At 44.2% G+C, this 12,298-nt stretch overlaps 1 protein-coding gene across 1 annotated transcript in view; it reads right to left on the bottom strand.

Moving 5' to 3' along the window:
- Nucleotides 1–640: 640 nt before the first annotated feature.
- SYCP2L (synaptonemal complex protein 2 like) overlaps nt 641–12,298 on the bottom strand; it is a 57,878-nt gene continuing 46,220 nt past the window's right edge. The window contains exons 24-29 of the mRNA XM_040249879.1: nt 8,719–8,820; nt 7,579–7,685; nt 6,425–6,516; nt 6,122–6,221; nt 5,958–6,016; nt 641–874 (exon numbers count right to left, since the gene is read on the bottom strand). Coding sequence (XP_040105813.1) covers nt 820–874; nt 5,958–6,016; nt 6,122–6,221; nt 6,425–6,516; nt 7,579–7,685; nt 8,719–8,820 — 515 coding nt within the window. The 3' untranslated portion in view covers nt 641–819. The remainder of the gene's footprint in view (nt 875–5,957; nt 6,017–6,121; nt 6,222–6,424; nt 6,517–7,578; nt 7,686–8,718; nt 8,821–12,298) is intronic.

Genomic DNA, 12,298 nt, shown 5'->3' with positions numbered 1-12,298 from the left:
TATGGTGGGTAGTCCGCCTTACTCAAAGTCTACTGATTTAAATGTTAATCACATCTTAAAAAAAGAAGCTATTAAATAAGTGCTCTGATACTCTTATAGCTTACAACATACTAAAACATAGCTCATTAAAACATTCAAGAAAAATGACAAATTGGGGTTATAAAGACTGCTTTAGGCATATTAAACTAAGCTATATTATATAACAATTATATAATGTATAATCTGGCCTTCAGTGTACAGTCTTTAACTGCAGTTATCCAATCATGTACTTTATAAATGGCTTAACTTATGTAGGTTTCATTTTTCTAAAATAAACCCAGTCAGCTGTATATACAACTCCACGCACCAGACTTTATTAGAGCATTTAGCAATTATCAAAAGATGAATATTTCTCCTCTGCTAAAGCTGGAAGTTTTGTTAAAGTTCCAGAGAAACCAGAATATTTGCCAAACAGAAGAATAACTATTTCAAAATACAACACCATTTTCATCTGAGCTATTTTCATCCCAAAGTAAGCTCTCCCTTAAAGAGACATGCTAAGTAGTGTGTGTATATACACACACACAGAGATGCTGAGGTTTCCCTTCTCCAAATAACTTGAAGACGCTTCTCAAATAAAAATCAATTTTACTTTCAAAAATTAAAAAAAAAAGGGCACCATCACTCCAAGTTGCTAAACATCCTGAACTTATTTTCTGACCAAATTTAAATACAAAAGGTAAACCTTTGTGAACAAATGGACAAACGACCAACATATTCCAGTCTGTCCCGACTTGGCAGGTCTCAGGAACTCCGTTTGCTATGGACGCGCACAGAGCACTAAGGCACGGCCCGTGTGGCCGGAGGCTGCTTTGTCTCCTCCCCGTGGCTCAGGCTGGTGCAAAGAGAACAGGAGAACAGCAGTTAGTGAAGCCTGAACTATCCCCCTCCTAGTCCCTAGAACTCAGGGAGCCAACGTGAATGTCACTCCCTGTCATCAGCTACCTCCCTAACTCAGATAATAACTTAGCTCCACAGGGAGCTAAGGCCACTGCACTGGAGGGAACTTCCCAGGGTCAAAATCACTCTCAAAAATCTCTTAAACATGTGCTGCTTTCAGGACTCACGTATCGTCTCTCCACAGTCTAATGCATGATGTCGTGTTTTTTTTTTTTTTCCTTTGGTGTTGGAGAAAAGACAGCTATTTCTTGGGGGGAGGACCAGTTAAAGTGGCTGATCTGGCCTTTGGGAAAATGCCCGTTGTTAATAAGCAGACTGAGTGCAGTTGGAGGTTCACAAAACAAGAGGTGGGTGGGACCACATTCTCGCATCCTAAATCGAACACTGGGGCGTGTGCTCATTGAGAAGAACAGACAGAATCACCTCTGTGATTTATTTCTCAATCTTCTCCTGCATTCAGCAGATACAGTTTAATTTGGGCATGACAGACATTGCTGGTTACCTACCCAACATCTATACTCCCCTTTCTCCTTATTAACAGAACCCCACTTTGCGGGAGGACAGTAACAAGCTCACTTTAAATCTGCAGCCCCAGATTCCCTCGTAACTAACAGTTCTGGCCAATAATATAGAGACAAAAGTCTACTGATTTGGCTTTCATGAAAAATCTCCCTAATTTAAAAAAAAGAAGAGAGAGTCTACTGGCACACATCTTTTACCAAATCCTTCACCATCTGCCCCTCCCTGCCTGAAGATCAGATGTGCTTGGAGGTAGAGCTGCTGTTCTGTGACCATGAAACCCCAAGCGAAAGGAAAGATAACAGAGCAGGAAGCGAAAAGAACCTGAGTCCCTAATTAGCACTCAGAGCTGCCGTTCCAGCCTTGGATGGGTTTCCCCGATGACTCAGCCAGTGAAGAATCTGCCTGCAAGGCAGGAGACACAGGAGATGCAGGTATGATCCTTGGGTTGGGAAGATCCCCTGGAGAAGGAAACGGCAACCCCCTCCAGTATTCTTGCCCTGGAGAATCCCATGGACAGAGGAGCCTAGGAGGCTATAGTCCATTGGGGTCTCAAAGAATCAGACATGACTGAGCTCAGCACCAGCCTTGGACAAAATCCCTCTGGGCTACTGTTCACAGGGTTCAAACAAAACCTCTATTTGGTTCAGCTGCTGGAGTCTGATTTCTCTTATACATGACTGATTGTAGCACATACTTTTAATTCGCATTAGATCCAATTCCTCACTAGGGCTGGAATTCTAATATACTAAGCCCAGATTAGGCTTTTATCCATATCCTCTTTTAGTACTATTTTGACTTGGAGATTTTGTTATTTTTGTTTTCCCCAAGTAAAACAGTAGCGTTTCCCTGATACTGAAAGTCATTCAAGATACAGTTACAAGGGTATTCACTAAGATTTGTTTGTGATAATTTAAAATAATCTGAATGCTCATCAACAGGAAATCAAATGTGAAAGTATAATAGACCCATAAACTAGAATAGCTACAGTTATTTTAAAAATTAGCAGATCCTTATTACTAACTTGGAAAGAAATCCTACTTCTGTTACTGAGAGAGCAAAGGAAGAACAATGCACATAAAATTTAGTATATCATTTATGTTACTTAAAATATACATACTGAAACTTATCAAGATGTTTGTATATATTCTTATGTAAACATAGAAACATAGCTGAGCACCGAGAAATTGATGCTTTTAAACTGTGGTGTTGGAGAAGACTCTTGAGAATCCCTTGGACTGCAAGGAGATCCAACCAGTCCATCTTAAAGGAAATCGGCCCTGAATATTATTGGAAGGACTGATGCTGAAGCTGAAACTCCAGTACTTTGGCCACCTGATGCGAAGAACTGACTCACTGGAAAAGACCCTGATGCTGGGAAAGATCGACGGCAGGAGGAGAAGGGGACGATAGAGGATGAGATGGCTGGATGGCACCACCAACTCGATGGATGTGAGTTTGAGCAAGCTCCAGGAGTTGGTGATGGACAGGGAAGCCTGGCATGCTGCAAATCCAGGGGGTCACAAAGAGTTGGACACGACTGAGCAACTGAATTGAAACAGAAAAAAGATCAAAAAGAATATATACTAAACAGTAAAGAGATGGTTCTCTCTGGATCATAAAAAGAGGGAAGTTTAGGGAGAGAGGAAAATTCACTTACTTGATAAATGTTATGTTGTTTGAGTTTACTACACAAGAGTCATTTGTGAAAGTGAAAGTGTTAGTAGCTCAGTTGTGTCCAGCTCTTTGCGATCCCATGGACTGTAGCCCGCCAGACTGCTGCATGGAATTCTCCAGGCAAAAGTACTGGAATGGGTTGCCATTCCCTGCTCCAGGGGATCTTCCTGACCCAGGGATCAAACCCAGGTCTCCTGCACTGCAGGTGGACTCCTTACCATCTTAGCCACCAGGGAAGCCCAAAGTCATTTATATCTTGCACTAAATCTAAAAAAATACAGAACAGCCTAAGTTAGAAAAGTCAAGTCACCTAAAATGTCACCACACAGAAATAACCATGGTTGACATTTTGATGAGAATCTCCTAGAATCCAGACCTCTCACTACATATGCATGCGCACACATCTTCTCATCCTCTGTAACACCACCCACCCCCTCCTTGCACAATCCTCTCGCCCTCTTCTGCTGGCTTCCTCTCTCTTATCAAACTTCAGCTCCCTGCAGCATCCCGAGGATTCTGTCCTGGAACAACTTCTCTCTGTAACTGGTCCCTAACTCATCCGGTCTCATTGTCAGACCCTCCACCATGAGTTTCAGTCCTGACCATCCGGTTACCCACTTGACAGCTCCATTCAGATGCTCAAACCACAAATCTAATGTACATCTCACATCCAGCCTTTAAGATCCAGCCACACCCTTCTCCTTCTCCCTCCACCAATAAAAGCAGAACTTTCCCAGTCTACACATATACACATACACACACACACCACCTACCAGCAGTTCCCAAAGTGTGAGCCTTTGGGATGTCTAAGTTTTCAAAGATTCTGTGAGGTCAAAACTATTCTGGTAATACTGTGATGAAAACTAGCCCAAAAGTTGCTTCCTTCATTCTTACTGTCTCTACAAACATACAGTGGAGCTTTTCAGAGGCTACCTGACGTGTGGTGTCATGATGGATGGAATTCAGAAGCAGATATAGAGTCCCTTATTAAGGCAGACTGTGTGGATCACAACAAATTGTGGAAAATTCTTAAAGAGATGGGAAAACCAGACCACCTGACTTGCCTCCTGAGAAACCTGTACACAGATCAAGAAGCAACAGTTAGAACTGGACATGGAACAACAGACTGGTTCCAAATAGGAAAAGGAGTACATCAAGTCTGTATATTGTCACCCTGCTTATTTAACTTATATGCAGAGTACATCATAAGAAACACTGGGCTGGAAGAAGCACAAGCTGGAATCAAGATTGCCAGGGGAAATATCAATAACCTGAGATATGCAGATGACACCATCATTATGGCAGAAAGTGAAAAAGAACTAAAGAGCCTCTTGATGAAAGTGAAAGAGGAGAGTGAAAAAGCTGGCTTAAAACTAACATTCAGAAAACTAAGATCATGGCATCCAGTCCCATCGCTTCATGGGAAATGGATGGGGAAACAATGGAAATACTGACAGACTATTTTCTTGGGCTTCAAAATCACTGCAAATAGTGACTACAGTTATGAAATTAAAAGATGCTTGCTCCTTGGAAGAAAAGCTATGACCAACCTAGATAGCATATTAAAAAGCAGAGACATTTCTTTGCCAACAAAGGTCCATCTAGTCAAGGCTATGGTTTTTCCAGTGGTCATGTATGGATGTGAGAGTTGGACTGTGAAGAAAGCTGAGTGCTGAAGAATTGATGCTTTTGAACTGTGGTGTTGGAGAAGACTTTTGAGAGTCCTTTGGACTGCAAGGGGATCCAACCAGTCCATCCTAAAGGAGATCAGCCCTGGGTGTTCATTGGAAGGACTGACGCTAAAGCTGAAACTCCAATACTTTGGCCACCTCATGCGAAGAACTGACTCATCTGAAAAGACCCTGATGCTGGGAAAGACTGAAGGCAGGAGGAGAAGGGACAACAGAGGATGAGATGGTTGGATGGCATCACCGAGTCGATGGACATGAGTTTAAGTAAACTCTGAGAGTTGGTGATGGACAGGGAGGCCTGGTGTGCTGCATTCTTTGGGGTTGCAAAGAGTTGGACACGACTGAGCGACTGAACTGATTAAGCCAAACATTAGAGATCTACAAAAGCACAAAACACTAATCATCTCAAAGTTCTTGTTTTGAAAAGTCTGGTTATTTTTCATAAAAATCTGTTATTTATATCAATAGGTAAACATTTATTACACCTCGGGGGCAACTGAGTCCGTGCACCGCAACCACTGAGCCTACGCTCGACAACTACGGAAGCCTGCATGCCTAGAGCCCCTGCTCTGCCACGAGAAAGCCACCGCAATGAGAAGCCTGCCCCCCGCAACAAAGAGCAGCTTTCCCTCACCACAACTAGAGAAACTTTGCTGCAGCAAAAGACCCAGCACAGCCGAAAATAAACTACGTAAATAAAATTGAAAAATAAAAAAATGTATACATACACTACGTATTTAAGGTGTGTGGAATATATTCTACCAAGTACCCAGTTCAGTTTAACTGAAAATCAACTGTTCACTCAGAAACCTTGATAGTTTTCTCAAAATCTGTTTTAATTTGTAAAAATCTTGCTTAAAAAGAAAACAATGTGTATCCTAAAAGAAAATGAAGTTTGCATGATCCTGTTTATGCTTTTGAAAATGTATATGTCTTGATCAGTATCGTAAGCCATACTCTATGCCCAGGGAGTCCCACAGAAGCAGCTGGTTAGAAAAGACTCAGCTAATTAGCTACCTAAGTAAGGTTTTACCAACATCAACCACTCACACTTTAGCTAAATATCTCCTACTTCAACGAAGATACTTCTAGGAAAGATACTTGTTTAAAAAAAAAAAAAACCCATAATACCTCTGGAGCTGCAGTTCACAGAATGATTTCAGGTCAGCTGACTGCTTCCCCCAAAATTCCTAAAATTGAACAAGAGATGGATTGGTTGAAGCAGTTGACAGTTTTTCTACACGAGAACACATCTTCTTAAGTCACAGAGAATGTTCCAAACAAAAAGAACTTACCAGAACATTGTCCTCAAAGTGTTGAAGAACCTCGAAATCCTTGTCAAGGTTGCTCAGCTCTTGAAGAACAAAACTGTGAAACTGTTCTAGTTTATCCAGTCTGAGAAAAAACAAGAGCAACAAGCTTCACCAGACTGCTGGATGTGACAAAGACATCTCTAATCTTATTGCAGAGATGCTCCATATTTTTCTCTAGATGTTTCTTGTCTTAAGAATATACATCTCCTTTCTCTTCTTTCCCCTTGGAAATGTTGTTTTGAGGAATCACAATTCCATAAACTTGCACTGAAACCCAACACTTACCTGCGATGATGTATCTGGTTTAAAAGTTCTATCAGGCAATCTGGTACCTCCTTTGCATTTTTTGAATAAAGTGGGCTCCTTCTGTACCTAAGCTAAACCATAACAACAAAAAAATGAGCACATCCGGGTTAAACATAACTACATAAATAGGGTGTAGGCTTTGTATTAAAAAGATGTTGCCCGCACAGAATATTCACAGCCAACATCATCACTAAAGTACTGTAATAAGACACCATGCTACACATTTCGTATGTTATTACCTCAGGTTTGATATCAATAAAGGACAATAAGCTAAAATAGGAAACCGTGTATTCATGCCACTGATACACATATTGAATATCACAGACAAATTTCCATTATAAATCAGCTTACATTAGTATTGCAGAAAATAAGACTGGAGATCTTTCAAGTTAGTTCAGTGAATATACGTTAGGGTGAGACCATAAGCACTTTTCTCAAATGTGCTAACAAATAATTCCTTAGAGATTTATAAACGGTAGGGAAAGGGAGGGGACGCAAATGGTTTCAAAGTTCTGTTGCAGCAAGGTTCTGTAACAGCCTGCACATGTGGCATCTCGAAGATCTGCCCTAGTCAGCTGACCACCCAGTCCACCTGCCTCTCCGCCCCAGACGCCTCTCTCATCCATGTGGTCCCCTGGCCCTCCCTTCCTTGTCTATCACTGTGACCAAATCATTGCTTCCCGCTTGTCCAGTTTTCTGAGACTGCAATCAACAAAAACCAAAGCCTTTCCGTACAGTCCATCTGGTCCCAGGAGAGCAAATGGACATGGAACAGCTGACCTGGTTTAAGCTGGGGTTTTGGTTTTGGGTTTTTGGTGGAGAGCCACACTGTGCGGCATGTGGGATCTTAGTTCCCCGACCAGGGATCAAACCCATACTCCCTGCAGCGGAAGCTCGGATTCTTAACCACTGGACCCCCTGGACCACCAGGGAAGTCCCCAGAACAGCTGTCTTATAAATACAAACCACAATTTACAAAGACACTAAATTCAGCAACCACAGCTAGGACAATGTACCTCCCCAGAGACTCGGGCATACCTTCACACAGGAAGGACCACAGTGGTATTAAGGAATGTGAGCCTGTTACTTCACATGCGTAACGAGCTAGCTTTTCATTTTTACCAGGCCATTACCTCATAGTTTCTTTTCAGTTCTCTAGTGAAGTTTTCAAAAGCAGTGATCATCACAGAACCTTTTAAGTTCTCTGGCGAAACGTTTAAGGATGAAGTTGAAATGCTTTCTGCACAAGAAGAATAGAACATTAAGTAAAACTAACAAAGGGCTCAAAGTAGGTGTGCTCAGCGTTCCTGCTGCCCAGAGCATGGAAAGTCCTTTAGAAACTCAGGCATGACCCAGAGAAGACCCGCTGGCTTCTGTGGGTCACGGACTTCCGTGGCTGCAGCAAGACTGACTCCAACCGTGACTGACCAGACCAGCTTGAGCCAAGAGTCCTCAGCCGATGCTTCACGCAGCTTCCCACCAAAACTCACTGTCTGGAAAGAGCTCATTTCAACAAACTTTCCCAGCACCTTAAATCAGAGCAACTGATTGCACCTTAAATCAGAGTACGTCTAAGAAGCAGGCTGAGGTGTTGTTAGAGGGCTCTAGGATAATGTGATGGGTAAGACATTCCAGGGACTGGTGTTTAACAGCTTCTGGGTGCCAAGAGGCTTTACAAGGGCTCACAAAGGGTCTGGCACTGTGTGGACCAACTCATTTAATTCTCAGAAAATCCAAGTGAAGCAGGCACTGTTCACGTCCACTTTTCACACAGATCACACAACTGGTGCGAGCTCACACCAACAGCTCCAGGATCGGAATGGAGAGCTGCCCGGCTCTTACCACCCACTTCGAGTACCTGGGGGCCTCCAAATTTGCCTTCTTAGAGCCTTTTGTTTCAAAGGATAGGCGTGTCGCTCGTCCAGAAGGCCAACCCCAGGTACACAGACATTTCAGATCATTCTCCTTCATCTGTAGAGTGGATATCTCTAACACAAACATTTGGCTATACTAAAGCAGATACCTGTAAGTTTAAGAACACTTGGGGCCTGGAAATTGCTACAAAGACTTAAGAGGCAGAAATCAAAATGCCAGGAGGAGACAGTGCTTGCTCTTATCTACAGTTTGTGCAACGATTTACTTATGTCTGAAGATAAAGCACTTCGTTTTTTGGTTCCTGCAGCCACAATGATCTTAAAACTCTAGCTGCCTTGTAGTTCACACTGGGACTCTCAGTGCTCACACATCTGAAACATCTGGGTGCCCGGCATTACCTGCCAACTCAGCTTCTTCTGCCACCGAGGAAAGGGCCCCTGGTTCACCACCGTCTTCCAGCCGTGGCTGTTTCCACTTAGCGCTGTGACGGTTGGCTCTGTCTGAAGGCAAGCGGAACACACTGATCATCACATACACGTCTCCTTGTTCCCAGATTTACCTTGCTCTCTTTTTGCCAGTGAATATCCAGCTGTGACGAGTGGCAAGTGAAATGTGTTCCTGCCTTGTTACAAATTGCTTATCATTTGGCACATTGACTAAGGACACATCTCAAAGCGCTAGATGTGCTCATGCCTGAGAGAGGACCCGAGCACGCTTTGATGAGCTCAGTGACATGCAGGAGCACTCTCCTTACCAGGATACTGGCTGGCTCAGATGGAAAGCAGTAATGGTTGGCATCAACCAGGACTCCCTTCTAAAGGGGCAAGATAGCAAGGTTTCCAGGCCAACTGGCCCTTGGAAGCTGACTGGATCAGCTCAAGGAGGGTGCCACCTGCTGGTGACATGAAGCCCCAGCACCGGACTGAGGGCTGTCTCACGGAGGGCCTCACTAGTGTGAGTGATCACATTCTCACTTGGAACCTCAAAGAGCTCACATCCGGCTTCTCTCGCTTTTTTTTAAAAAGTGAAAAGCATAAGCAATACTCTCAGCCTGGAGAGGTGCAACTATCTCTTTTCACTGCTCTAAGATTTTGGTGTGTTCCTTTGTTTGAAAAGTATCAGTTCAGTTCAGTCACTCAGTCGTGCCCGACTCTTTGTGACCCCATGAATTGCAGCATGCCAGGCCTCTCTGTCCATCACCAACTCCCAGAGTTTGCTCAAATTCATGTCCATCAAGTCAGATGGGTATTTGCTAGGGAGTTTGGGAAAGACTCTGATGCTGGGAGGGATTGGGGGCAGGAGGAGAAGGGGACGACAGAGGAAGAGATGGCTGGATGGCATCACCGGCTTGATGGACGTGAGTCTGAGTGAACTCCAGGAGTTGGTGATAGACAGGGAGGCCTGGCGTGCTGCAATTCATGGGGTCGCAAAGAGTCGGACACGACTGAGCGACTGAACTGAACTGCATTGTTTCAAGGCTAAATGATTTTTTAAAATCCAGGAAAGAATCCAGACACAGCCCAGTCCTCTTCCAGCCTCAAAACAAACAGCACTCAGGCTTAAATCTCATATGGTGCCTACACCCCAGTCAAGACCCAAAGAAACCACTTAGAATTCTAGCTAGCCCCAGTTAGGTACCCATGAACAACTACTATGTTTCGTTACATTTCTCTCCTTTCTGCCCCTTTTGCCTCTTCTGGGTTTCCTACCCCCACCCCTCCTCCTGACAGCATTTGTAGCCATAGCTCAAAGCATGGCCTTGAATGTTCATGCCCCATCCATGGAAAAACAAAGCATCTAGTGGCATAGATGATTAATAGTTAGCTCCAGTGGAGAGAGGAATCCAGAAACCCTGTGTAAATAACATGATGGTTCCCTGCACAAGCTACTTGGAATATGTGAACCTACGAAATGGGGATCATCCCAGAGGCCCACTTCAGCAACGTGGAAATAATCTGGCACAGCAAACCCTTTGGAAGGGGCACTCTTGTAAATTACTTTACCTGAAATAGAGGAGCGGCTCTCCAGGGAGAACAAGCTCCTCTAGGGAAACCAGCCCACTCCTTAAAGCATGCAGGTCCTAAGTGATGCAGCTGACTCAGCTTGGTTTCCATGGCAACTGCATGCGTCTTTGAACCAGGACTTTTGGACATTCTCATGAAGGGGCTAAAACTATGTACACGCAGCACTTAAAAAAATAAACACAGGCAGCAAACACACCGTGGCCGAAACTAAGGTGATCTCGAATGAATGCTGGTTCTCTTGGTGGCTGCTAAAGGAGTGTCCACTTGCTCTCGGACACAGGTGTCTTCATCACTGTGAAAGTTGACAGCTTTTGCAATCTGAGGAGCTTCTGAACTTATTTTGGGCACAGGTTGTATGTAGTGAACAATTTGGTGTCCATATTACATTTATTTACTCATATTTCAGATGAAAACAGTTTCTAGTGCCCCACAGAACCAAGCCTATGATGAATAGCCAAGTTCTCCCAAGTTGAGGCATTAAAAAATATCTTACTCTGAAGTGACACCATGTGGCTATAAATGATAAAGGTCAAGAGCCTTCACTGGGACAAGAAAAATCATTTTTATCAAAATACCCTTCTTATGGAGGTACTTTCTGTAAGGCCGGACTCCGGGGGCCATGATGGGCGGCCCCTCCTCTCCCTCCTGCCGGCGGGGGAAGTCCCTAACAGAAGGAGCCCCCCAGATCCCGGGGACCAATGACGGCACACTTCACCAGCTAAAGCGGCCCCACCCCAGCCACGTGGAAGGACCGGTCAGCCCGTGACGCCTCGGCCTGGCAACCTATCCGAACCCCCGTCCATCTAGCCTGACCATCCCTCGCAACGAACATATAAAAACCAACCCCAACACGGTCCCGGCACGGACTTCCTCGACCTGCCTGTTCGGGTCCAGGAACCTTGTCCGGAAGCGCTTCGCCATTAAAAAGCCTGTTAGACACTCTTTTGGTGTCCTGGTCTTTTACCTAACACTTTCCTAATGCCAATTCCTCTGTTTATTCTACCAATGTGTACTATGCTAAGAATCTGAAAAGTTAAAGACAATCTTTATTGTTGAATTTATCAGCCTGATGAAGACCACTGAAAAATCTTTTGTCTGAATTAATGCATTTAGCTTGCCAATGCAGGAGACTCAAGAGATGCGGGTTTGATCCCTGGTTCGGGAAGATCCCCTGGAGGAGGGCATGGCAACCCACTCCAGTATTCTTGCCTGGGAAATCCCATGGACAGAGGAACCTGGTGGTCCATGAGTCGCAAAGAGTCAGACACAACTGAGAACACACACACAAACCAATTAATAATAAATACTGATTTGTGAGCATATATAGATAATTATTCAAACACAGAATTCTGCAGAGGTTCATCACTACATGATAGCATTTTCTAAGTTTCTTATTCATTTTCTAAATTTCTTATTCTTACTTTCTAAGTTGTGTTGTTGCCATTTAGTTGCTAAGTCATGTCTGACTTTGTGACCCCACGGACTGACCCGTCGCCTGCCAGGCTCCTCTGTCCATGTGATTTTCCAGGCAAGAATACTGGAGTGGGTTGCTATTTGCTTCTCCAGGGGATCTTCCTGACTCACTCGGGTCTCCTACATTGCAGGCAGATTCTTCCCTACTGAGCCACCTGGGAAGCCCCTTTCAAAGAAGGTACACGATGAGGGCAAAATGCAAAATCATGAGGAAACAGTCATCCTGTCTGCTCACAGCTCGGGGAGCCCAGCACATCCAAAATTCCAGAGAAAACATTAAAACAACAGCCCATGAGCAAAAAGAGCCAAACAGGAGTTTCCTACTGTCTTTCCCCCAAGGACACCGGGTTTTGGAAATCATCTGATAAAGGAGCTTTGTGGAAGTGTGAGTCCAGTGTGAAGACCTGGCACGTTGCTGGACAAGGGACAATATCCGACTGGATGCATCTGAGAGGGTAACAAGGACTGTCACTTGAGCCAC

The sequence above is a fragment of the Oryx dammah genome, unplaced genomic scaffold (genome assembly GCF_014754425.2).
Source record: "Oryx dammah isolate SB20612 unplaced genomic scaffold, SCBI_Odam_1.1 HiC_scaffold_11, whole genome shotgun sequence".
NCBI classification, from domain to species: Eukaryota; Metazoa; Chordata; class Mammalia; order Artiodactyla; family Bovidae; genus Oryx; species Oryx dammah.
This window is presented reverse-complemented; position numbering and strand designations above follow the sequence as displayed.